Consider the following 27,496-nt stretch of genomic DNA (forward strand, 5'->3'; position numbering starts at 1 on the left):
GAGGAAACATTGTTCGTTGAAAATGTTATTGTAAAACAAAGAACGTTTGTTTTGTTATCTATGAAATTGTCGGAAAGATGCAAGGTCCAGAGGAAAAAGGACTAAATTTGTTAGGGAAGGGAAGATCTTTCGTATAGAATTCTTGGCCATACGACTGACCCTGCATGAGTGTTATAGCTTATTGAAGGTTTTCTAGAATTTTCCCCAGAATTTTTCAGGGCAGAATAAAAGAATTTGAAGGTGAGCTTGAAGGTGTTCTGTTTGATGGTTGACCGGTCTAGACTCATGATAGATACACTTGTGGCGAAAATACTTTTGTCTCCTGTAATATATCGCAGAATCGAGAAAAATTCTTGTCCGTTATGAAGAGGTTATTGAAACGTTTGGGGGGAAAAAGGACTGTCCGCGTCCGTATCTGAGAGTGTCCGTAAAAGGGAGGGTTTTGTTCCATAAGAGAACATATATTTTTGCCGGGACAAAAAAATCTGTCCGTATTATAGAGGTGTCCGTTAAGAGAGGTTTCACTGTATATATATATATATATATATATATATATATATATATATATATATATATATATATATATATATATATATATATATATATATATATATATTAAAATTATCATCATCTTCTAGGGGATTGGCATGGGGACCACGAAAGTTAGCTTGTTGGAATTTGTGTTCTATAAACTTTACAACGAGGTATCTTTTATGTCCTTGTTACAATGAGGAGTATACTAGGGCCGCCAACGTAAAGGTCTTTAATTGTCTTGAAATTTCTGTCGCCTTATGGTACTTATGCCTTTCTATATGTGGTCAGCAAATCGGCTCCGGTTGCTGTTAATGTTGGCTTCCTAGAGTATAATTCATTACTTCTTTTTTTGAAGTAAGTTTGAAATTGTTCTTATGACGCTGGTTGGACGCCGCAATGCCAGCGCCATCTGGTGACTACAAACGGTCACCAACCTTCAAATAATTCGAATACCAAATAATTATGCGAAAAATAATATTTGAATTACGACTGTTTGTCTGAATAATTATTCCAATAACAAATAATTATGTGAATAAAGATCAATTGTTCGCATAATGAATACTGAATATGTACCTAGGTATTTATTCTGTGATATTTCAATTAAAGTGATGATGCGACTTCGAATGCTCAGAAAAATGTGAACTTTACACGGAACGAACGAACCATGAATTATTGAGCTTTTTTGTTTGTTTGTAAGGAAATGCCTTTCGTGCACAGTATATTTTAATGCTTAAAATGGAAACATGTACTTTTAGGTGTAAGAAACATATTGTATCCTAGTTGTACGTCGTTTTCAATTGTTTATATATATATATATATATATATATATATATATATATATATATATATATATATAGTGAAACCTCTCTAAAGCGGACAGCCGTGGGGAATCAAAAATTGTCCGCTATAGAGAGGTGTCCGCCTTAAGGAGGTTTCAATATTTTCTTACGTAAATTAGTAAATAAGGTAATATGCATTTAGAAAAAAATATTTTTGCATGAATCATGTATTCACGAATATTACCAAAATGTTACTGTACCTGCATTATCCTTCGCCATCCAATACTTCATGTTCTAGGCCCAACATGCAAATAAGATGTTATAGTCTCTGCACTTTACATTTATCACTACAAATTAGGTTTTCATTATGTCGCTTTAATTTGTGGATTAATTGCACTCCATTAGTGTCTTTTTTGAGACAATATGCGTACTCACATGCAAAAAATAACGAACATTTCTTCTGCTTGATTAAAGATTCCAGCGGGACAGTAGAATAATGTGTCATCCCAAAATTCGGGCAACTGCCAGTCACTTCTGTGTCTAAAACAGCTTGGGTGGGAGTGGAATGCAAGCAAAAAAAAAAAAAAAAAAAAAGGTTAAAGAGGAGAAGCTTCGTCTGGGTTACTGAACAAACCGTTGAGGAGGCAAAATGTTGTCACAATACTTCCTTGGTGACACATGCATGAATTACTAAAGATGTACTTTTACAGTACTTTTCAACTTGTTTCTAGAGAAAGTGTCCGTAGTGCGGAGTAAATAATACTTATAAAAGACAGTTCGTGTCCGTACTGGAGAGTGTCCGCTTTAGAGAGGTTTGACAATATGTTTTTTCCTATTACAGTGTTTGGGGATTACAAAATATGTCCGTTACGGGAGGTGTCCGCTTTATAGAGGTGTCTGTTAGTAGAGGTTTCACTGTATATACTGTTCTCAACGAGCAACGTCTATAATAATGAAAGTGTATGTATGTCGTAACATGATTACCAACTCACCAGACAAGTAATTATCTTCCTAGTTCAGTTTCTTTTTATATCCCTTTTTCTATTAGCAGTAGGTGAGTGTAGGTGACAAAAAGCTTGCTGTAAGCTGTAATAACAGATAACCCTCTAAGTTTTTTCTAAAATTGTTGTTTCTATGCTTAGTGTAGAAAATATCAGGAAGCGTACGTAAATGATGTCTGTTGGCAGGAATCATTAGCAGACATTTGTATCTGTCCATTAGTTTCCGTTTCGCTGTCGGAATCGTCAGGAAAGAAATTAGATAATACGAGACCAGTTGCTAAGAAGGTTATAATTATGTTGTTTTTGTACTGATAAATTTATAAATTGTCTTCGGAAGAAAGTCATTCATGCATTTAATGTTACGTTATTTTGCATCCTGTGCACTCTTACTTCAACTGAATAGATGACCGGTTTATGCACTTTTAGAGAGGGAAATGATTTTTTTCTCGCTGTTGCGTGGTAGGTAGTATAGTTGCAAGAAAATTGTCAAGCATAATAATGCTGCATCCTGGCTGCAAATGCGACATTGTGTTCAGTTTATCTGAACGTGCCTCAATTCTAAGATACCTAAGAGGCAACAGAGAGGGCTCTTGGTGTCGGATAGGATTGCACACAAGACGAGAACTCAAGAAGTACATTTTCTAATTCGATACACTGAAAAAAATCTGTTCTCCGGACAGCGGTATATTGTACAAATATACGGAATCATCTTGGTTACTGCAGAAATCAGTACGGAGCATACTTTATCCATATGCTACATACGCACTGCCCTTAGATGTAACATCATGCCGTTGTAGGATGTCTGACATCTAACAATTTTCCGTATATCACATGCATATACTTATGTTACATTCCTCGGCTATATGTTATATACGTCCATTTGTATGTGAGATCCTTACACATGGAGCACTTATACGGAAAGTATTATAAAACATACGTTTTCAGTTATACGTCTGTTGTACGTTAAGTCCAAAAACTACAGGAATTACGCATGTAACTTACCTTTTTAAGTATGTCACCTACAATTTTTTTTCTCAGTGTACAAGACGAAATGACAATTCTCGTCTCGTTTTCAAGAGGAGAATTGAGACGAGATAAGAAATTTAGGAGTCTAGTGGGCAACACTGATTCACCCAAATCTTAGGTCTCAAACACTGTTTCAGTCTCACATGAATCATAGTAGGAAAACTATAAATTGATAAAGGAATTGTACGAACATAATGAAGAGCATTTCAGTAAGTCTAAAGGTACACAAGTCATTTCAGAATCTATTCCAATAATAAATATGGTTTAAACGTTATTATATCACATTTTTCATGGACCTCGTTACTGGCATCGTTAGCTTGAATCTGGGGAGGAATGAAAATCAAAAGTCCTCTTTCCGATTAATGTTATATATACAAAGTAGTATAGTTTCTTTAAATATATTTGACTAAAATCTAGGGGGACACGTTCCCCCAATCCCCCACTAACGACGCCCATGCTCTCATAACGCGGGAGTACTCGGATAATTTTTAGATGAAATTAACGGAAAACAATCAGGACATTAATTTTGTACGTAAATGTAAGAAACGAGACGAGTTTTTTTTTTTTTTTTTGAACGAAACGAGAAAGAATTCCTCGAGAATTGAGACGAGATAAGACGTACAAAATTTATTAGACGAGCATACCTTTCGTTTTTTCTCGTCTCGTGGGCTACAGTAGTGTCGAATAATCAATGGGCGTGGTCTGTGTTTCGATTTCCTGTAAGGATGCGTGCCTAGTACACAAACCAGAATAATGGTTCGAATTCTAATTTAAACAGTAGGCTCAGTTTCATACGGTTGTAGTTTAGAGTAGCTGTGGGCAGAAAATGATTGTTTTCGTTTTCCAGAAAATCCAAAATCGGTATTTCAAAGCTGAAAAAGCTTTTTATAACCGGTTCGGTATTCTATCAAAACCGGTTCGGTTTTCTAACAAACCTTATACTTCTTCGTTAACATTGTTTAAAAGTGAGGACCACAAGAAAGGTAACGGTCTTCGGTAAGATCACACTGGTTTTAGTAAAAATCCAAAACTGTTGGAGAGAAGTGAAAGTGATTACGGTGTAAAATCTAACCAGTTTTGGAGAATACCAAAATGTCGGTTTCTCGATTTTTGAAGATACCGGTTTTGCCCATCCCTAGTTTAGAGCCGTGTAATGTTCGGAGTCGGTTATCAAAAATCTATGTTGATAAAATATCAAAACGTGATCGATATATCGAAATACAGTGAAAAATATTGAAATATCTAAAACTGCCGGAAAATATCAGATACCAAAATATCGAAACAAATACCAAGTATCAAAATATAGAATATTGAGATATCGAAAAAATGGAAATGTCATATACCGAAGTATTGAGTATCAAAAGTATCCAAATGGTTTTCAGATACGGAGTCAGAAACAGCTTTTCATCATCTTAAATTTCAGATACGAAGTGAGAAACAGCGTTTCCGTAGTATTTAATATCATAAATTATCTATTATTAAATTACCAAGAATCTATTTTGGATAAACTTCTATTTTATCTCAGGAACAAAAAGAATTATCACCCATTAGTAACAACTACTTGCTGGTTGCTGTCCATCGTATATATTTCCATACGTGGGAATATGTGCGAGGTTAGGCTTCTATAGGTTAAAAGGTAAAATTATTTGTTGAAGTCGAAAGGCTTTCTGGTGAGGTTAAAACCTCACATGCTTGAGGTATGAGAAAGTGTGTAAAGCCTACAGTTTTATTGGTGTTTAAACTGATGCCAAATATATGAGCTTCCGAGATGTTAAAGGAATTTTTTGAAGATAAAAAATATTGGTGAGGTTTAAACGTCAAATACTTGAGGCATGAGAGCACATGTAAAGCCTAGAGTATTGTTGTTAAGTATCAATTGAACCTGAAATAGGATTTTTTGGTTAAACCTTAAACAGTATTAGTGAGGTTCAAACTTCACACACTTGGAGTATAAGAATGTGTGTAAAGCCTAGAGTATTATTGCTTGGCATCCGTTGAACCTAAAGTATAGGATTTTTTTGGTTAACTCTCAAACACTATTGGTAAGGTTAAAAGCTTACGTACTTAAGATATAAGGTATGTAAAACGTAAAGTATTACTGGTGTTTAAACTGATGCCAATCAGAAATGTTTCTGAAAGGTTAAAGACTTCTTTGATTAAACTTTAAAAAAATATTGGTGAGATTTAAATCTCACATCCTTGAGATATAGGAAGGTGTGCAAAGCCTAGAGTATTATTAAACTGATACCAAGCAGATGTGTTTCCGAAAGGTTGAAGGATTTTTTAAATTCAACCTCAAAAACTATTGAGAGATTAAAACTTATGTATTATCAGAATTTGTTTCTCAATTTTTGTCAGAAATGAATTTCGGTTGTCGGTATTGATTTCCTAGACTGTATCTAGAGAACAAGGCGATCTTTCTATATTCAAAATGAACAACGTCGATTCCAGTGGCCGTTTGCAATGTCATGGCCTGTATATCAGTAGCGGCTATAGGATCTATTTCGGGGGAACTTGTGAAGTTCTAATTGAATGTCGCCAAAACAGCGACCTCTGATGGTGAGACGGAAATTGAATCGTCCAATTTTACTTCTGTTTTTTTTTAAAGAAAAAAAAAAACATCGTAAATATGTTTGAATGACGTCGTGTGCTATTTCAGACGTGATGTCTTCTCTTTATGTTCATAGACCACGCAGAGAAATTTCTTGGAATATTATTTTCTCGAAAGCCTTCGAAGTATTGGTGTCTTGCTATGATGGGACGTGATATTTATGTAGGAATCAAAGAATGCTTTCAGTTAATTTGATATTGATTTTGTCCAAAGGGAGTGGTCAGGTTGCTTCATACGTGTCTTCTGTTTGTGTGTGTCATGAGAAATGATGCCCTATTGATTGTCAGCTAAAATGTTGGGGCGAAATGACACAAGAATCTTACAGTATAGGTGTTTGGTTGAAAAGTTTCATACAGTTTTTGTTCTCATATGTACGATATGAGAGACCACGTGTCTCACCCCTTGTAGAATGGAAGAGCGTTAATTTTATCAGATGTATCAAATTATTTCCATTATTTAATCGAGAATATTCTACCAATTGTCATGTTTAGTTTCTGAAACAGGCAGTACGGTAATTCATAATCAAACTATACGAAAGAAAATAACATATTTTAAATCCCCTCGCCTCCTTACTAAAATGTCTCCTTTGCTCTTAAAGTAACACTGAGGTTTTTTTTTTTTTTTTTTTTTTTTAACATGGAATGGTACAGTTTAGATCAGAAGTTCATACTCTTCTTCTACGTGTCCGTTTGTTAATTTATTTAGAAGAAGCATAATTCTGTGTACTTGAACGAAAATCATATTTCAATTGGTCAATTCATTATGAAGGTGTTGAAAAAAAAAGTGGTAAAGGTCTTTTGTTGATCATTGTTCAATTCACTCCAGAGGTTAGTAACTTAATAATTTCCTATTAGGCTGTCCTGTCAGATAGACAAAAATTTATTTCAGGGGTCCCATAGCTTTTCGGGGTCCAAATTCGTTATAAGGATAAATTATACTAAAATTTGTAAAATCACCCCTAAAATTACAGAAAAGTCGGGATTTCGGAGGAGGGGACATCTATACCCCCTGGACTCACCCACTGCGTACATCTCAGGGTCCGACTACACCCTTGATCGTAGTTAAAAATCAGTACCCGAGATTCCGTAATGTTAAGGATCATGATGTAGAGTTAACAAATGATAGTGTGATTCAGAGCTGACGTGCAAGGTGCAATGGCATTGAGGTAGTTGATTGATTTGTACTTGCGAGGCTATATAGGGTGAGAGGACCAGGTCGCAAGATTGACGTTCACCTCATCTGCAGAGGAGGTATGAGGCCTCGGTAATATTTTACAGAACACAGTGACACTTGTATCTAGTTTGATCCTTTCCTTTGTTTTTGTATGTGGGGACACGGTGGCTCAGTGGTAGAGGCACTGGTACATGGGGTTCCTGGTTCGACCCCCGGCCAAGTAAGTTTGTGGTAGACATCGTGTCCGCAAGTTTTCTCGGGATACTCCTGTTTCCTTCCACATTTTCATTCCACCAATTCTTCCATTATCATTCACTTGTCTTAATCACGGTCTCCCATAGCGTAAAGGACATAATCGTAGGATATTAAACCGAAAAATCTGATTTCATTTCATTTTTTTGTATGTAAAAACATTGGAGGGAATTACGGTACGGTGTATACTCTAAAGCAGTGTGCTATTCAACCGGGGGTACGCGGAGATGTTTCAGGGGATACATAATCCTAAAATAAGCATATTTTCAATATTTATTGAATAATCATAGCTGAAGAAAATTTTGAAATTTCCCACGTTAATTTTTTCGGATGTGCAGTTTATCCCGTTGTAAATAGTCTTTTGATTGGCACACTGATTGTCCTTTTTATTGGGTCTCTATTTGTCCCCCTTTTTAATGAACAGAACATGTGTATTAAGTTTAACAAGTTCACTTAGATTTAATTTCTTTTAAACGGTTTCAGGGGTACATAATTTGACGGCGAACTGTATCTAGGGTTACGCGAGAAAAAAGGTTGAATAGCACTGCTCTAAAGCATCTCGATTGGTTGTTTGTAGAGTTGCCTACGCGACGAGACGAGACAAGAACTATTCCAATAAAAACACACATCCAAAGACGAGACATCACTTTTAAGACAGCGTCTCAAGAGTAGATAGCCTCAACTCTTGTCTCATTGGTAAACTATTTCTAAATTTTTTAATAGAAACAGGATTAACTATCTTCGTGAAGTTGGATTAATCTGCCGGTGTAGTTTTGCTAGTTTTCAATTTTAGTGAAAAATTAGTCACGGAAAAACTAATGATTTTAATGAAATATGATGAATTTTACCGTTTTCAGTTCTGTAATTGCAGAATTCCTAATTTCGTACCAACCTGCCTACTTCACACTATAATCCCAACTGGACTTTGACCTCCTGGACAGTGTTTGCATCCATTCTTGTTTCTCTTCTGTCTGTGTATACTATAGTGATCAAGCAATGAGTCATGAAGCTTGACCTAGATACACCGATAGCTAGATCGCTATCCAATAGAAAGCAAGGGTGTGTTTCGGTCGTCAACCTCCACCTATAAAGTTTAGCCAGTGTCGTATCTCGCGCTATACGGAGAGTGTCTTTTGAGGGTACAGTGTTGCCGGATTGCAGCGAACTTTCGTATTGTTACGATTGTATTTTTTGCTATTATTATTGTTAGTGCTTATTTGCAATAATTGTTAGTGCACTTGTTATGGTTCTTCAAGTAGGTAGTTCGCTTGCCGTCTAAGTTTGGCAGCTGTCTGTAAACTTCTGCTGTTTCACGTTTTCTCAAGAGTGCGTTCGGAAGGCAGCTGCACGAATCTTACCGAATTCTTCCGATATATCACGTATGAGACAAAGCAGTTCTGCGAGTGGTGTAGATCCCAGGCTTCATGAGCCTTCGCGGTCACTATAGTCATCTGCCATATGTCAGTTCGTATATTGTCCTTCCACCTAATTCTTACTTTTCCCTACTAATCTTGAGTTAAAAAAATCCCTTCATTCTCTTCTGAGGGTTTTTCCCCCGACATTCTTCGTATATCTTCGTTATGTTTAAAGTAATTCGTAATTTTATTATTATTATTATTATTATTATTATTATTATTATTATTATTATTATTATTATTATTATTATTATTATTATTGTTGTTGTTGTACTTGTTTCAAACTACAAATCATTTTTAGTTTTCCTTTCAAATTGAAGTAGTCTATTTTTTATTTTAATTGTCATTGAGTTGAGTTTAATGTCCCGTTCAGCACCGAGGCTATATGAGACGTGGACCTACTGATTAACGTGGAATCCGAACCACATGAGCTCCCGCCAGGAATAGAACCCGGGTCTCCCGCGCCAAAGGCGCGTATGCTTAATTGTCATCGTGCATGCCTCACATCAATGGCTTGATCATATATATCAAAATTAGAACATATATATTCTAATTTTGATCATTTTACTCAGTACCTCAAATTTAAACAAATCCTGGAGTAAATAATGTCCATTTGCGGTCATTATTCCCGCTTCAATTTTTTTCTGGTTCATTCTTATTACTTTTGTTTCCTGATATCTTTATTTTATTTTGCTTCTTAGTTTCCTGTTCCTTAATTTTTATTTTTCGTGTCTCCTCTCTCTTCCTACCTTACCATTCCTAATTTCATACCTACCTCCAAATCTAATATTGTCTTTGACTGGCAATACCAATGCATATTGGCTCTCCTAAAATGTAATGTACATATTTGACAGTTTGTTCAAATGGTAGTATTATTTGTAGTTAAAATATTGTGAATGAAAGTTTGAACTCAAGGCCACGAGTATGTAAGTGATTCTCCATTTTGCTGTGATCATAAGGAAAATTTGTTTCAGACTGAAGTTAGTGATAATGATCAATGTGTATTAGGTGAATGCAAACGAAGTAATAAACTCAAGAATACCGTAACACTGCGACGTTTTATGTTGAGGAAAATAATGGTATGTGCTTTTATGAAACTGATCTGCGTATAGTACCATTACGCGTTACTACGAAAAGAGGAGAAAAAAGTGCTACTTGTAGAAAGATAATATCTAACACTATTTCATATTTGAGTACAACGAATTTGTAGTGAGAAGTCCATTGTGAGTCTGGTTTGTGTTATCAAGCTATTGTGAAAAGAGTAGGTATGCTTCAACTTTTACGTAGTGCTTGTACTACGATAAGATTGTGTCTTCGTCTTCGAACGGTTTACTATAGCAGAACTTCCAAGTATCCTAACTCAGGACCACAACTGATAAAAGTACGTACGTATCTGCAATATTTCTAATGATAGCTTTCATATTTGTCGTGACAACTTAAGAGGCCTCATCCCGGCAAAATTAAAATACCGCTAATTTTACAGTAATTGTGATATCTTCAAATATATAAAAATATAATCGAAATGTGGAACAAGAGCGCCATCATTTTAGGCAATATTATTTTACATGAGATACCATTATCACGACTCACTTATCTGCTTTCGATTTCGAGCCATTTTGAAAGTCGGCATTTATTTTCGCGTTTCTAATCGGCTGAAAACGGAAAGCCATTAGGTGACTTGTGATAGCGGTACCTCACGCAAAATAATATTGTCTAGGGCGTTCTTGTTCCACATTTCAATTATATTTTATCTATTTGAAGATATCACAATTACTGTAAAATTGGCGGTATTTTAATTTCGTCGGGATTGAGGCCTTTTAATGCTGTTGGCTTGAAATGTGAAGTAAAACTCGCCGCTTATACAGGGTCATCCAGAAAGTAAGTTCCGTTTCCCAATTATTTAAACAATGATCGGAAACCTTGAAGTACAAGCCTTGGACTATACTTAAACAAATTTGCGTTATCTGTTGAGACACTGATCACAACGAGACACCATAGTACATGTCTTTACCACGGAAGACCCGGCTTCGATTCCCGATGGGAGCTCATGTGGTTCAGATCCCACGTTAAGCTGTAAGTCCACGTCTCATATAGCCTTCCTGTTGAAAAGGATGCTAAACCCAAACTCAACCAATCAGAACGAGACTCCATATTTTATGTCTCCATACCGAAGAACTATGCGGCCTGTGATGGTAACTAATGGTAACAGCTTATGTGACTGTATCATCATCCCCAAAGCTCTGGCCAGCAAGAAAAGATTTCAGGCGGAAAAAAAAAGAGAGAGAGAGAGATGAAAATCTGATGGGACGAAGCCTGGACTAGTCGGATGATGAAATGTTTGTTAAGTAGTCTCAACGCGTTCCTCAGTAGCCACATCGTTCCGTGCTTCATTAAAGTGCTAACCCATGGAGGCGCTCAAAATCTGTTCACGATACCATTTCACCAATTGAACCGTGAATTCAGCTGCTGACATATTAAGTATATTTAAAAATTGTATGACAGTGCGTTCCACACGCGGCGAGCATTTCGATTTTCTTCAACATCGCAGCTCACTACGAAACGTCTGCAGTTCTTTCCACTCTAACACTAACGACCTGGTTGCGAATGAGTCCAACTTCTCGGCGCACATACACACTCTTATGATGATAGCACAGTTGCAGCATAAATTGCAAACAAAACTTACTTTCTGGATGTGCTTCGTACAGAAAACGGGCGGAAAGGGTAAGGTGGAGAGTAGTGGGATATCTACTCTTTATAAGTATAAGTTCATTCTTGGGAATGAGATATCTATCTTCAAATATATTCGCCCTTTTAAAAATGTTTTTAAAGACGTAAAACAGGTACGAGGGATACGTCAAATTTTGTTTCAAGTTTTTAATTTCATTATTTTTTGTCTTTATTACACGGTAGTTTTTCAATATAAATTTTGGACCTCTCCTAGCGCGAATCTAAACTTTTTTGGGCGTATTCAATTAACTTATTTCAAGATTTCTTTTATTAACTGTTCTGCAGCACATTTTGTAATTTAAGCTCAGAAAATGCACATACTGCAGATGTTTCTTCAGTTCTGGGATTATAGTCACTGGGAGGTAGATCAGGTGAATAAAGTTTATATATGAGTAATTCCCAGCACAGGACTTTTAAAACTTTCTTCGTTCGGTGAGCAGTATGTTGTCTTGGATTATCATGTTGCAGCAGTTGTTGGTTATGGAGCTTTTCTATTTGACAAGCTCTTTTTGCAGTGAATCGGACAAGAAGTTACAATAATAGGTTGACCCTAGTTCGTTTACTATCTGAAGGAAGACAACGTGCTCTAAATGGAGGTTCTTCTGGTTTGTGCCACTATTTAGACTAATTTGGGTTTTTAAGTAACAGGAGCCATGTTTCGTCATTTATTATTCGTTGCCTGAATGAATTCCCTTAACAAATTGGTACAGGGATAGTAAATAAAATACTAGCAATACTGTCGGGAGGCTCATATACACATGCGTGGGTGCGAAGGATGTGGAAACAGACAAATTCGAACCATTGTTGACGTGTGTAGTGCTAAATGCAGTCGGTTTGTTGTAGATGATTGAAATTGGCTAGTGTTGTTGTGAAGTGCCCTAAAATTCATTACAAAACTTGTACAGGTTCTTGGATGAGAATCAAAATGGCCTATAGCGAAGGTGTGCGTTAATGCAATGGAGTGTCGCACGAAGTGTGTGGCAACCATGTACGCTCGTATTGGAAGGATTCACGATAAATCGATGAGTTTCTTTGAGGCAGAGAAGACTCAGAAAAATTGGATTCGTAGCGGGTTCGTCCATTATTCAGAAGCAGGTGGAGTTAGTGCAAGGTCTTGTTCAAATTGACCATCACTACACTGTCAGGGAAGTATCCATAGATGTCAGGGAAGTATCCATAGATATCAGGTCAAAATGTGTGGCATATCCTGAAGGAGAAATTGTAACACTTGTTGTCATGTGGAAGCTACAGAGTTCCAATTATTGACCAGGTGATGTTGGGACATCCAGTTCGCCAAATGTGAGCATGTGCGATTTGACCTGTTTCCATGGTTGAAAAAACCGTCCGAGATATCAATTTTCCAGAAGATAATGTAGAAGATAATATGGAAGGCCCCTTGCCCTATCAGAAGACATAAGAAAAGTCATCAGTGGATCAGTTACAAAACTAGTCCCCTTATGCATAGATTCAACGTGGTTACACTTTCAACTACACAAATTACTATAAATCATCTATTTCAAAGCATTTCAGCGGGTTTCAAAGAATTTAAGTGGTTATTTCAAGCGTTTAACCTCAACTTGAACAATCTTTGCTATGGTCATGCTTGGAACCGTGTGTGTATGTTCTTTCATATTTAATAAAAATAAAGAACATGACTTACAGTATAGTGATGGTAACCCTTAGCTGTAGCATCAATTGTGTATCAATCTTCACGATAATAAGATAATAAATCAGCAATAGCTGTGTTGTGGGAAACTGCTCCAAAATCATCTTCGGCAAACCAAAGTATTTGAAGACATTTAAGTGTTTTCCGTAGTCGAATAGGAATGTTTTAATCGATCACGTAATGTTTGATATATTGATTTTCGTGGTGATATATAAATGATCACACTTACATAAGGATATTTGTGCATAATATTTTAACAGAATTGCGGTTTGTATGTGTTTAGTGTGACGCAAAGAGAAAAGCAAAGAATAGCTACTTACCTCATATGTAGGTCATTGGTTTCGAGTTCAAGGTAATTCTTCGTTATTATTTAATCAAAGAAAACCCATTTTGCGTGTCAGGTGTTTCCACGAAGGAGAAAAATGAAACAAAATATTTAATTCTGTGTAAGCCCTTAAGATAAAGGCACACTGATGTATAACGAGATGAACTATAGTAAAAAAAAGAATTGGTAAATATAGGGACAGAAAAAGCCTCAAGTAAAATCGTTGTTCTCCATCACATACCACATAGTTGCGATTCTATTCGAGATGAGCGCTCTACCACCGAACATCAATTCACCCATTTTGAAAGGAGACTCATACATTACGTGCTTTATGCGTTACGTTGTAAAATAATGTATGCTTAAGCACTTTTACAAAATAATGCCGCTCATTTATTTCGTTAATCATGCATGGAATACATTGTAGAAATTGAAGTATGTATCAATCAATGGAAATATATAATTATGAAACAGACTGTCACTTTTTGACTAGTTTCACGATCACAATAATATTCCATTAGACTATTTTTGCATAATTTTCTACATCCTAAACCATCATTTTTTAAAAATAACTCGACAGCAGTAACTTGATGTCCGAGACAATGAAACTGCACGAAGGTAAATTCACGGACAATCTTCGTTTAATATGTTATTTATTAGAATTCAACTGGGTTTTATAAGATTGTGATGTTGATGTTATTAGGATCACAATGGTAAGCATTCCAAGATTGTAATATTATTAGGATCACGCTGGTGAGTGTTATAAGATTATGATGTTATTAGGACGACGCTAGTGGGCCTTATAAGATTGTAATATTATTAGGATGACGCTAGGGGGCCTTATAAAGATTGTGATGTTATTAAGGTCGCGCTACTGGGCCTTATAACACTGTAATGCTATTAGAATGACGCTACTGGGCTATATAAGATTGCAATGTTATTAGGATGACGCTAGTGGGCCTTATAAGACTGTAATGTTATTAGGATGACGCTAGTGGGCCTTAAAAGACTGTAATGTTATTAGGATGACGCTAGTGGGCCTTATAAGACGGTAATGTTATTAGGATGACGCTAGTTGGCCTTACAAGACTGTAATGTTAGTACGTCCGTTTGTTACTACACACTATAACTTGTGAACGAAAATGAATTTTTGAATTATTATTATTATTATTATTATTATTATTATTATTATTATTATTATTATTATTATTATTATTATTATTTTGTAAAATAACAATGATTATTTAAAAAACTGTTATAATGAAAATTTCAAATGAAACAGTAAATATCTATTCTTCGGTACTTTGTTCGCATGACGTTCGGCAGGAAATACTAAATCTTCTGCTTTCAAAGGCTCCAACCTGTCATGTTATGTCACTGTCTTGACGTACGGTACAGCATTCATGCCGTTTTTTTTTTTTTTTTTTCATATAAACTTATTGACTGTGAGCTGCCTCTCCATACTCCTTGCTCGGTTGCTACATAAATTGATGCACCAATGATGTCTGTTTTTACTCCTAACCTCCCTTCTCCGCAATTACAGAAGAAAGACTTCTTCTAGCTCTTTACTAGTGGGTAACGTTCCCATTATAGTCGACACGTTCCCACGTTGAATGGCTATGCTTATGCGTTGAATCAGGAAACTTTTTGCTCGATTATCTCCTGATTTAATTGATAAATGGTGGCCGATTTCTTTTATAAATTTGAGGCCTCCTTCTTCCCAAGAACCGCTAGACTCAATTGCTATTGCGACAAAGCAATAGTTATCGAGTAGATTGCTATATTTATTCCTTTTTTCTTTCGCTCTTCGAGCAGCTACGAGTCCAGCTTGTACTGAGGCATATTGTAGGTTGGAGGGGGCATAGGTGTCTGAACATGTGAAGTCCCAAATCAATGCCTTTCTTTTCTTCCAAGGTACTAATGTCATACCATCGGGTCTTTTTCCGTCAGATCGGCTGCATCCAATCGGTTCCCTCACTATTATTATTATTATTATTATTATTATTATTATTATTATTATTATTATTATTATTATTATTATTATTGCAATAAATAACCAGCACGATTATCTAGGTCGAATTCGTTAATCAGGTCAATCCCTTAACATCTTCACGGGTAACTGTAACGTTAACCTTGACTAGTTATATCCCGTTTAAAATCTCAACATTCCCAACCATCTATTAAATCTGCACATTAGCAAATAAATGTTGGTTTACCTATAATAAAAGGACATGTAGCTTTTTTTTACTGCAATTATTTCGGCCGAGATCGTTAGTGGAGCCAACCAGTTAACACCTTCACGAGTAACTGTGACTTTACCAGTGGCTGATCAAATCGCATATTCCATACATGAAATCGCATGATCCTGTTTGCTGTCTTTATCATATATAAGTGTTGGATATACAATTTGCAACAATTCTCAGTTCGATAAAACCAAGTACTCCCCCTCTCCCGAGTATACATAAACTCACAACTCTTTAATTGACTTCCGCAGAAAATGTGAGGTGCGTATCAAAAGTGCGAGCCGTTTTGCCGTACTTCAAAAACTAATAACGGTAGCTTAATATAATTACACATAAGTTAAGACTTAACTGTGCAAAATTTTAAGCTTGTAACTGTTCTCATTTTTAATATATTCACCTGTGAAAGAAATAAAGTCCAATTATACCCTTTAGTAGTGGCGGATCCAGGGGGGCGATCGGGGCGATTGCCCCCCAGAAGAGGAAAGTTTTTTTTTTTAATTTTATGTATAAATTAAATCCATCCCAAAGTTTGGAGCTCTTAAAAGTAGCTCTTAGTAGCAGTATTACAACCCCCCAGAAGTCCGTCCTAGAACCGCCCCTGCCCTTTAGGCTAAAGGAAACGGTGATTGAGGTAAGTGCATTATGATAGAAAAATGGTGAAATGAAAAAGTGGGAGGAAACGGGAGTACCCCGAGGAAACCCATGGATGCGATGTTGTTCACCACAAATTTGGGTGGACCTGTGAAAGAAAGCCTTTGTTATACTAACATGAAATCACGGATTTCAGCATAGAGGTGCCTAGTAAAGATTTTGGGCTTTATGCAGAATCGTTTTGAAGTCTGATTAGCGCCATACTACGTAATTGACTTACGGATGGTTATCAAAATTGTACTCAGAGTCTTTGAATAGGACAATATTTGACGAAGTTAATCACGTGCGACTAATTAATCCAGAGCAGAGGATCTCTGTACTCTAATCTTGTACCCACGGTTTAGCGTGCGACACAACATTTCGTATTTCATTTATTTTCATTTTTACAGACTATGCATACTGATCTACTTTTCCGTAGTTGCCACATTTATTTTTCTCACCCTATGCATAGGGGTTATATGAGTTAATCATGCCCAAATCATCTTTTTAATTGTACTCAAAGTAGACTCTGAATACCAAAAAGTGCACCTTCCTTAGTAAAGAGCTAGTATGCCACTAACTAGTCTCTGACTAAAAACCTCGATTAACGAATTCTCTCTGAATACCGCCCTTTGTCTTTATGTGAGAATGGAATCTGTATTCATTGCCAGTTGAAGAATGTTTGTAGGAACACTTCCTTTGCCGACTGTAGTGTGACGAAGTAGATGCGTGAATTTACGGGACGGAGGTTAATCAACTGAAGGTCTGAAAGCCTACTTTATGCAATCGCGTAAAATAACAGTGCTTCTGTCGAGGCCTCATCATGGAGGACAGAAAACAAACTGTTAAGAACATCTGTAACCTTATAGGATTCTCTCATTGTATCATTGGAAAGAATGTTAACAAACCACTTAGCTCCTTGACAACTAAAACCAAAGCACTTGACGTGACAGCCCTTTATGAGCCTAACCCTCTCCAACGCCATCTGTTAGCAACCGGCTCAAATACGTCCAGCCTAGCTACTAACACGTGATCAGTGCGCTGTGTTGCCCTATCTCTAACAGGTGAATTCATTAGCTTTCTAGCCCTTGATAGCTGAATAAAGAGAGGATGGTCTTCCGGATAAGAAGAAAGCTTTTTCGAGAACATCGAAGTAGTCCCTCATCCATTCTACTCTCAAGAACTATCCTCCAGTGATCTCTGCCCGTTTTTAAAACTAAAGAATTCATTGCGTGACAGACGTTTTCCGTCCAGATAAGACCTCGGAAATGACATATTCATATCGAAATGACTTCATCGATGATTTTGAAAGCTGAATACAGCTACGGTGATGGTGTGTTGAGGTGGATAGTGATTACGTTGAAATATGACTGAAAGGACTCACCCAAATATTGAACATGACCGAAATCAGCACGTACTTTTGGTACGCACCTTGTAGGTCCATACTGACACCAAATAGTAAAATATCTCTCAAACTCATAAGACAATTTTCGATCCGCAAGAAGTAGCTTTTACACCCCAGCAGGATGGTAGGTGCATTATTTACACATGTAACCTAGATATAATCAATGCTATATACAGGGCTTTATATCGAATGTATTGCGTTTACTAATGTGATTTCTTTACTATTGTTTTCAGGATACGAGAACGAGGACTGGTTTATTCCATCGCCTGCATTGAAACCGGGAGAAGCTGACGACATATTGACTCCGGAGCAAATCCGGGAAACACTCAACTACTTTCGTGAGTACTGGAATTATTATTATTATTGTAAATTTAAATTGTTTTAAAATATTTAAGTTCCTTCACGTTTTTCATCATCACTTAGCACTTAGCTCTTGCTTAACAATGTATGAAAATGTTTTCACGGTAGCGTTGTTTGCTTGATGTGCATGTCGCCTTTAGTGGAATCTTTTGATGGGATTGACATGAAGCATGCGAATGCAGAATTATGTTTCGTTTTGTGCTGTAAAACGAGACAACGATATTTAATTTGGAAACTCATGTGACATACCATCTTGTTATGAAAATCCGCAATTTTGAAGTGAAGTTTATTAAAGACAAGTATTACTTTTGTACTTATTTCCGTTTAATGGTATGTCACGCTTCCAGTGCTTCGCCATGGTATGCTTCCAGAGTACCCCTAAAAAATGTAATAAAGAAATAGCGACCACATTTTTTTTAAATATTCAATTAGAACTGGACAATCTACACAAAATTTGGAATCGACCAACGAAAACGGCACGTTTCTAGGACTTGTGGTTTTTCGAGATCTCTTTGTCGAAAGAATTGGAGACAAACATATAAACCTAACATTTTAATATATACGTAGATGAGTGTGAATTTCTTTAAAGTAACATATTATAATAGCCTACTATGTTCTGATTTGAGTTTTGAATAAGCGGTTGGAACTTATCCATCACCAGTGTGTGATTGAGAAAGTGGCCAAATATCCTTGAGAGGCAAAGAACTTAGCGGTAAACTACGGACACACACGTTATTATAGATCTTTGAATGTGCGGTTCACACATGCAAATACCAACTCTATTTCATATATGTGTCATATGAAGATGATTGTTCAAGAGAAAAATACATTAGTTTGTGAAAACAAAATTACTACGGTCAGTGAGTTCTACAATATAAACTAGAAAAGGTCGTATTCTGTTAGTAAATAATTCTGATTCATTCATATTTATGCAGACGGACCGATGTTATTTCAAGATTGTTTACTTGCGTTAAGAAGCAAACGAGGTAACGGTGTATCTCTTTGACACATCGGTAGAACAGTGTCAAAGGCGTTGTCTGTAAAAACTGTGTCAGTATATACATTGCATATCTTATAACATGGTTCATAAAGTTCTAATAAACTTCAAAGGTAGTGTGTGGTAATTTATTTTAAGCAGATGATTATGGAGAGATTACTGGGTCATAATGCTGATACTCGTTGTAGTAAAGTTGACATTATTATTTCAAAATGACCTTTAGAATATATCTGAGCAAAAAGCATATAAGTTCAGGTGGAGACACGTGATTGAACTTGCCCAAATATTGCATTTTAAATAATTCCTTTCTTCTCAGGTCAGCCATCTTTCGATTGGTTTGACGTGACTTTCCACTCTTCCCTATCCTGAGCCAGTCTTTTTTTTTTTTCATTTCCACGTACTTTTTCTTCCCTATCTTCTGTTATTTGCTAGCTATGTTTTAAGCGCGCCTTTCTGTACGAAATTTTTATACTACTTCCTCCATAGCGGGAGCATAAATAAATTAAGTGTAACTTTTTTTCGTTAATATTATACACAGTGGCTCCTTTTGAGTAAGATATTAAGGAAAAATCAACATTATATATATATAGGATGTCTCAAAAGTCCTCTGACATAGGGTAACTCTTTATTATCAGACTTACAGCAAAATGGGAAATGGAAAATCGTCTCCAAATATGATGTTTTTAATCTAAAGTGAAAGAATTTTTAAAATCGGACTAGCCGTTTGGCCTGTACATTCTTTATGCACCGAAGGGTAAATGAAAATGCAACGTCACCATTTACCTGGACCCGCAACATAAGTGAATGAAGTTACTGTTTGAAATGGGGGCTGGCCATCAACATGTTAGCGTAAAAGACGGTAACTTCATTCACTTATGTTGTGGGTCCAGGTAAATGGCAACGTTGCATTTTCATTTAACATTGGGCCTATAAAAAGTGTACAGCCCATGCATTTTCATTTAACATTGGGCGCATAAAGAGTGTACAGCCCAAACAGCTCGTCCGATTCTTAAAATTCCTTCACTTTAGATTGAAAACATATTTGGAGACGATTTTCCCTCTTACATTTTGTTGTAGCTCTGATAATAACAGAGTTGCCCTATATCAGGGGGCTTTTGAGACACCCTGTATATACACTGTATATCAACTTTAGAACAAATCCTCTAATGTCGGTGCAGTTTCTCTATAGCGTACAGAAAATACAGTTTTCTGCAAGATAGACCCGAAATTGATTTTCTGAGAAAATCGATTCTCGTTGTGGATCCCTAACCGAAATTGAAGTGGAAGCGAAATTGGAGAGTAAATGGAAATATGTTTTGTAAAAAAAGCGCTGTAGGTGGTTCCCTTGAGTTACCATTTCGCAGTTAGCTAACGATGTTTGCAAATGATAATGTCGAAATGTATTTCGATTCTTTTCTGGAAACCCACTGAATTGGAGTTTTTGGTTTTTTGAACAGAATAGGTATGTCGAAATCTATTTTGGTTCAGTTCCCAAAGCGCACCGAATTACGATTTTCAGTTCCATGAACAGAACCAATATGTCGAAATGTATTTTGGTTCACGTCCCGAAACATAAGGAATTACGATTTTCGATTGCATGAACAGGACAGATTTTCGACATATATATATTTCGGTTTTCTTCCTGAAGCATGCCGAATGAAAAGATTTCTCCCGGAATTCCAAACATTTTCAGTTCTGTTACCTATTGAAACACTGTTGCGCACACGCGAATAGTAAGCTCGCACAGCTCAGTTTTACGTTTCAAATAGCATTACATAGTAGTTTATTATTATTATTATTATTATTATTATTATTTAATCACGTAGGATAACATATCTTTTGTCATCTCACTTACAAAGACGTTTCTTACTTTCTTCATATTAGCGATAGTATATTTTGATTCACTCCCGCATTATTTTCGAGCGTATGATAGTGTAGTGAAGCCGTTGTGCAAACACTGGACTTCAATGGAAAAAAGTGCAAGTGAAAACAGGATTCAAGTTGAAGGAATAAATGATTTATCAACATGTTCCGTCTTTTCTCTTTCATTATTATGCCTAGTCTAAAAATTATTAGTCATCAATTTGCATTTGATACAATGCTTATTATAAAATATCTGCTGCAGGGTTTGATTTTCGAGATATTATTAAGTCATATATTCGAGAAATTATAGCACTGCTCTATTTAAAGTTTCTCTTTAGAGTACTTTTTATTTAGCTCCCAAGGAAAGTTCGATGACTTCGAAGGAAGACGATATTAACGGATCTTGTAAGAGACTTCTGTTTTTCATGGAGGTTTATTTTGTACCGAGTAGTTTGTAATGCTGACATACATTATGCTCCCTTAAGGTCTTTTCCTACTACTTTCGCCGTCGAATGTGAAGACGAAAGGCAGTCTGTCTAGTTCACGGTGATCATGATTTGCATGTCTACCAATAGGACGTCTTTCGTTTCTGTTTATAGTTTATTATTTATTTATTTTGCATTTTTCTAGTCGTTTTTTTTTTGTTTGTTTGTTTGTTTTCCTGGTTTGCCTACTTTTGGTTGTTTCACTCCTAGCTAGTATAAAGTACTTAGTAGTGTTTAATAGTGATAATAGTATCCTTTGGAAAGAATTGTTGTGTGTGAATATTTCTACGGTACGCAGGGATGCAGTGGTATAGGGCAGGGCGGTGAAATCCGCTTTGGTCTCCCCATCCCCACAATTTTTGGACTTCCAGTGATTTTTTTCACTTTGAAGCCTTTCTGACGTGATGCTCAGATATTACATATTTTCCGTTTTCAAGATCTATATTACCCAAATTATTTATATATTTAGTAGCGCGCATAGCAGTTCTTCCACCTTGGTAAGTACACCACTCTTCAATAAAGTTTGTATCCGTACAAAGAGAAAATAGGTTTACAACTGGTGATGTAGGCAACAAATTAAAAAAGCAATGACTTGAATTCACTGCTTGTTACTACGAGTAACCTGGAAGTTACATATGAATAGCTTAGTTTAATAAAATCAGGAAGCGAAATCTTCAAATAAGATGCTCTGAGGATCGTCTGACATACGTTGATGTTAATGTCTTTGACGAGTGTACCTAATTTTGAGTTGATTTTGAGTTTAACGTCCCTTTCAGCAACGAGACCAGACCTGCTGATTAACGTGGAATCCGAACCACATGAGCTCCGCCGGGAATCGAACGCGGGTCTCCTACGCCAAAGATGCGCACGCTAACTTCTTAGCCACGGAGCTCCATACCTAATTTTAAATCTGCTTGCAAAGTCCAGTATTAACGTAATTATATACTTCCGCAGAAGTCAAGTTTCTCATTCCTCGTGTAGTACTGATTTTTTAAAAATAACTTCGAAACGAGCTTGATGACAATATGTACATTTAGATTATTACAGAGTAGTAGTTTCTTTAGAAAGTTTTTGTTTAGAATTTTATATTTTAATCCATCAGCAAATCTACGAAAATTTCGTCATAAAAATCGGCATGAAAATTTGCCTTTTTTCTCATACAACTTTCCATATTTAATTTAGATAATGGTTAAAATATTTTACCATTATTACATTATGGAAAACATTAGGACACGGTATTTTTTGAAGTATAGAAACCAGTAAATATTTTACATTTTACCAGCTACCTAGGTATACACATCTAGAGTCTCCTCTTCGTGCTGTGGTTAGCGCATTTGCTTTTGGTGCGGAAAACATGGGTTTGGATTACACGTTAAATTGTCCATGTTTCATTGAACTTCTAACTGAAAGCTAATTAACTAACTCCGGGTGGCCTATGGAACCCAGACAGATGGATGCGTTCACAAAAGCTCTCCACTGACTTCTATCCTGAGTCAACTGGGTCCAATTTCTACTTTGTATTTCTATTTCTACAAGATCCATCTTAACATTGTCCTCCCATCTGCTCCTAGGTCTTCCTAATGAACGTTTTCCGATTGAATTTTAAGTTAAGACTTTGAAAGCGTTACTGCTTTCTTCCATTCTCGCTACATGCTGCGCACCTGAGCCTCCTAGATGGCTTGACGACCCTTAAAATGTTTGGTAAACAGTATAAATTATACATTTCCTCGTTATGAAGTTTCCCCGTTCCCGTTCCTCTTGGGTCCGAATATTCGTCTCAGGATTTTATTCTCAAATACTGAGTTCTTCCGTTAAAGTAAGGGATCATGTTTCGCAACCATACAGCACAACAGGCATGATTATCGTTTTATATATCTAACTAAAAGCTTATTCCATACTTACGTATTACGTGGACCACTCTACAGACCACCATTGAGAAACGCTGTTGAAGAGGAAGGTAAAGAGACGGGAAGCACTTAACTTTCCCAGGATAATAGAAGAGCAATACGTCGTTGTTAAAGGTGTCTTTCTCAGTTGATCTCAAATTGGTCGTGTACTATTCTCCATTGTAACAGACAGAGTGGAAGTTATTCAGAAGTTTCTGTTTGCAGACAGTGCAGACAAGTCGAACATTCATGATCATTGACGATTTTCTTCTTTGAGGACGCATTAACTTTACCGTCCCATTCAATAAGGATCATTGTCTTCCATATTAAAGTACTAGTGAATAGAATAGAAACTGATTAGGCAGTTATTAGCATAAAGTACAAGTCATAGGCGTGTAATTCAACAATAAATACTGGCGCAGGTTAGCAGAGAAGCCTTAATAAGTGATGAGAACCATTAGCTGGAAGCTTTGACCCATCGCTTCAGTTCACAGCAACTCATTCAGACGATCGAATGGTAGTGTGTTAATGGCTTTCTCCGTGACTGTTCTACAAAATTTCTTTGTCAAGTATTAAAAAGAAACATTAATTCTTAAACGTTTTTCATCGAAAAGATGACTTACGTAATATGTTAATGTTCTACTATTACATTTCCCGATTTTGTTGATGCACTCGCATTCGATTTGTTAATATTATTTTTTAAATCTTAGTTGCAGCTATTATCTGTCATTAATGTCCTAGACACCACATCTCTCATGACTACAATTACAATGTGATTTTTACAATACATAGATAATACATAACATTTTATATAATTTTATACGAAGGTACTTTGTGAATACAGTTTGGAATTTGAAGTTTGGTACGGGCATATAATTTAAAGTACTCACCAACTACCTCTATAAAAATAGAACTGGTGACGTTGGAACATCAGACCTTATAAGGACTGTCATACCAGTGGTTAGTTTATATAGCATTGTCTTAGAAGGGTGGCTCAATGGTAAAGTGCTCATGTATGATGCGAAGAGTCTGGTTCGACCTCAAGCCATGTGAATTTGTAGTGAACAACAAATTCTTCGTGGGTTTCTTCCCACTCTTACTTTCCCTCGGCTATTTAGTAGTCATCCATCTTGTTTAGTCTAAAGGACACAGGAGACAGACGTTAAATGAAATATTTTATTATTCTCCAACCGAGTAATATTCATTATCCTGATTGTATTTGTCGTCCGAATATTGTTAGATATTCGTAAGGCTGCTAAGAAAACTTCAACTGACCAAAGCAGTATATGTATTTTAAGAGTATATATCTGTGTTACAGCTTCGGCTATGTAACATAGCCTTCCTCAGATACATTATTCGTAAGGCATAGTATTTGAATATGCATTTTCCGAACGGAAATTAGGATTAGATAAGCATTTGTTAGTTCTTTGTGCGAAAGAGCAGATAAAATATAGTTTTGAAATGAATTGCTTGGAGACACCTTGAGGCCAAAACCTATCGTTGTTCTGCTTGTCGCTGGTAAGAACTAACATTCGCTTATGCCATGTATAAAGTTTGTAAATAAGGATGACTTTGACGGATAACAGGGGAGAAGAGTTTATTGTGTTAATTCTTTTTGTCCTTCAGCAACAAAAATAAACATTAGGAGACATGTTAGAGTAACTAAAAGTAGAAGTAAAGGAGGTGAATTGCTAGGGAGATGATTAACTTATCCTCCCTTCTGTACAAAGTGCGTATGATATATTCTGATGATAAGGAAATGGTAAGTAAGTACATAGAGATTCTGTGTGTGTGTGTGAAAGAGCGAATTTCCGGATATCCATGCGTTGTTCCGCTCTCGTTCGTCGAAACGTCTGTAGCTGCGCGGCGCGATCGACGGAGTTGCTCCCCTACAAAGCATTGAGCCATGCTTCAGTGTGGCGATTGCCAAGCTTCAAAGCGGATAACGAGAATTGTCGCTCCGTAGAAAAGAATTCTTTTACTACACGTGCCATGCTTGGTTAGTTACAGACAGCTCCTTTTTGCTGTTGTTTTTGTTGATTTTTTTTTTCTAATCGTGTGAAGTGGAATACCAGTGATTAAGATAGCGCGTGATCTCGTGTGCCTTGTGATCGAAAGCTTCGGGTGATGAGCGAATGGTACTAGATAATATTATTATTATTACCATTAAGTGGTGTATTTGTGATTTATTCATACGTGGCGTAGGTAAAGAAGTGTAGTATTTGTGTTTATATCCTGTGTGTTTAGGCCTAAGAAGCAGGACATCAACAAACGAGGTAAGTGGTATTGATTAAAGTAATATTGTACTTAAGACCTTAGACATGATCATAGTTTCCGTCATATATTGTATCAAACCTAAGACTGAACCAGGGATGTAATGGGGCGTATACGGGAGTATACGGCGTATACCCACCTAAAATTTTTATAATCCAGCGTATACTCACCTTAAATTTACGAAAGAATGAGCCTATATTGGAGTGCGTATACGCCAAGGAGTCTTGCGTATACACTGTACTTTTGGAAACAATAGAGCGTATACCTACCAAAAATTCTAGCATTACACCACTGGACTGAACGTATACGAAACTGAGCCGTGAGCAATTTTGGGGTTGCATACAATATTTAATACAATTTGTCATTTGTATCTTAACATTGCTTCAAAAAATAATAAGTGAAAAGCATTGTGCGGTAGAACTAATATGTCCAGTGTCACTTGTGAAATATCCATTCTCATCACGTTCATTCCCAATAGCATACAATTATCCGAGTGGTGACTGTCACGTAACAGAAATAAAGCTCATGAAAAGCCATTATTAGCATGCTTACTTTTTAAAAAGTATCCCCATAAAGTTTACTAAGAAACTAAGATTGTGGAATGGATACTATCTGTAGTGTATGTAATGCATTTCTATCAAATTGTATAGACTTCTTTGGTACACGCAGATACAGGAAAGGTTCTCTATGTTCATATACGAAATCTTTGGAGTTATCTACATGAACAAACACTCGAATGAAGAAGTTGTAACAAACAAATAAATGAGTAACGGAAACTAATATTTAATTATTTGATTTTGCATAAAACCTGTGCAATCTAACAGTGTCTGTCTGAATGTTCTTCCAAAAATAGTTTCTAGACCGCTTATCCTAACGTAACTAGGTGGGGTTGCTAGGATACAATTGGGGATACAGAGGATACAATGTCCAGTTTCGTTTCCTGGTGGTCCAAAAAGTGACATCACGAGCTAGGACCTATTTCTCAGAACTACTAGTGAAACTTTTCAAAATAAAACTTTTTACAATTGCTTACACTAAAGTTTCTCAACCTCTGTGTCGCGAATACATGTCAAGTGTGTCGTAAGATTTGTAATGTCTTTTAAAATCTTCCACAAAGAAATTATCTCTAGAAAATAATAATTTATCGCCAATCGGCATGGTTTCACACTTGTCTTCCAAGGTTAAAGGTGGAAAGTTTGCTTTTAATGCTATTCATTTTTCTTTGGTAAGAAACACTAGACACAGAAAAGTAATTTCAGTATCACGGTTCTTGGTGTTTTCTTCCCGATTAAAGTCACCTCACTAGTTTTAAATTTGATGTTTTGTTATATTTCTGATGGTAATATTTCTTTCTCATATTTCTGCGTAAGAGACATAAGATTCTTTTATGTTAATATGTTTCTATTCAATACCCTTACATAATTTTCTTGTGAAATTTGTATCATAGTCGTTTCATATATTTTTAAGAAAAGTACTGTATGTATTTTTGCCTGTTTGCTTTTTTTGCATCTAGAAAAAAAATCACATGCAGGGGTGTCGAGAAAGTTTGAAACGTACTTTGGTGTGCTCCAAAGGAAAAAAAGGTTGAGAAACGCTGGCTTATATCTTAAAATCATGGCAGATTAGAAGTATCATCATTAGTATTGAGAAATGATTTTTACAACTATTCTAGTGTGTTTGCTTCATGATGTTTTACGACTTGTAAAAGAAAATTACAAGACTAGTAGCTTTGAGAAATAAGCCACAGAAAAAGATGAACTAGTTGGGAATTATGATTAGGGATACCACGTATATAAGAACTGTATAATTACAGATACACTACACAGTCGCTTGTACAATCAGTATTG

At 36.2% G+C, this 27,496-nt stretch overlaps 1 protein-coding gene across 4 annotated transcripts in view; it reads left to right on the top strand.

Annotated features, from left to right (window-relative positions):
- The window catches only part of milt (trafficking kinesin-binding protein milt), a 306,838-nt gene that overhangs the window by 87,436 nt on the left and 191,906 nt on the right, over window positions 1-27,496 (top strand). The window contains exon 4 of one of the 4 annotated variants that reach the window (XM_081745255.1): window positions 18,018-18,122. In XM_081745255.1, the coding sequence (XP_081601381.1) occupies window positions 18,018-18,122 (105 nt within the window). Of the gene's footprint in view, window positions 1-18,014; window positions 18,123-25,059; window positions 25,138-25,288; window positions 25,652-27,496 lie in introns of those variants that run through there. The other 3 variants (XM_081745259.1, XM_081745257.1, XM_081745258.1) reach the window with 3 other exon arrangements.

Source organism: Thermobia domestica, chromosome 18, assembly GCF_964235325.1.
Source record: "Thermobia domestica chromosome 18, izTheDome1.hap1.1, whole genome shotgun sequence".
Classification (NCBI taxonomy): Eukaryota; Metazoa; Arthropoda; class Insecta; order Zygentoma; family Lepismatidae; genus Thermobia; species Thermobia domestica.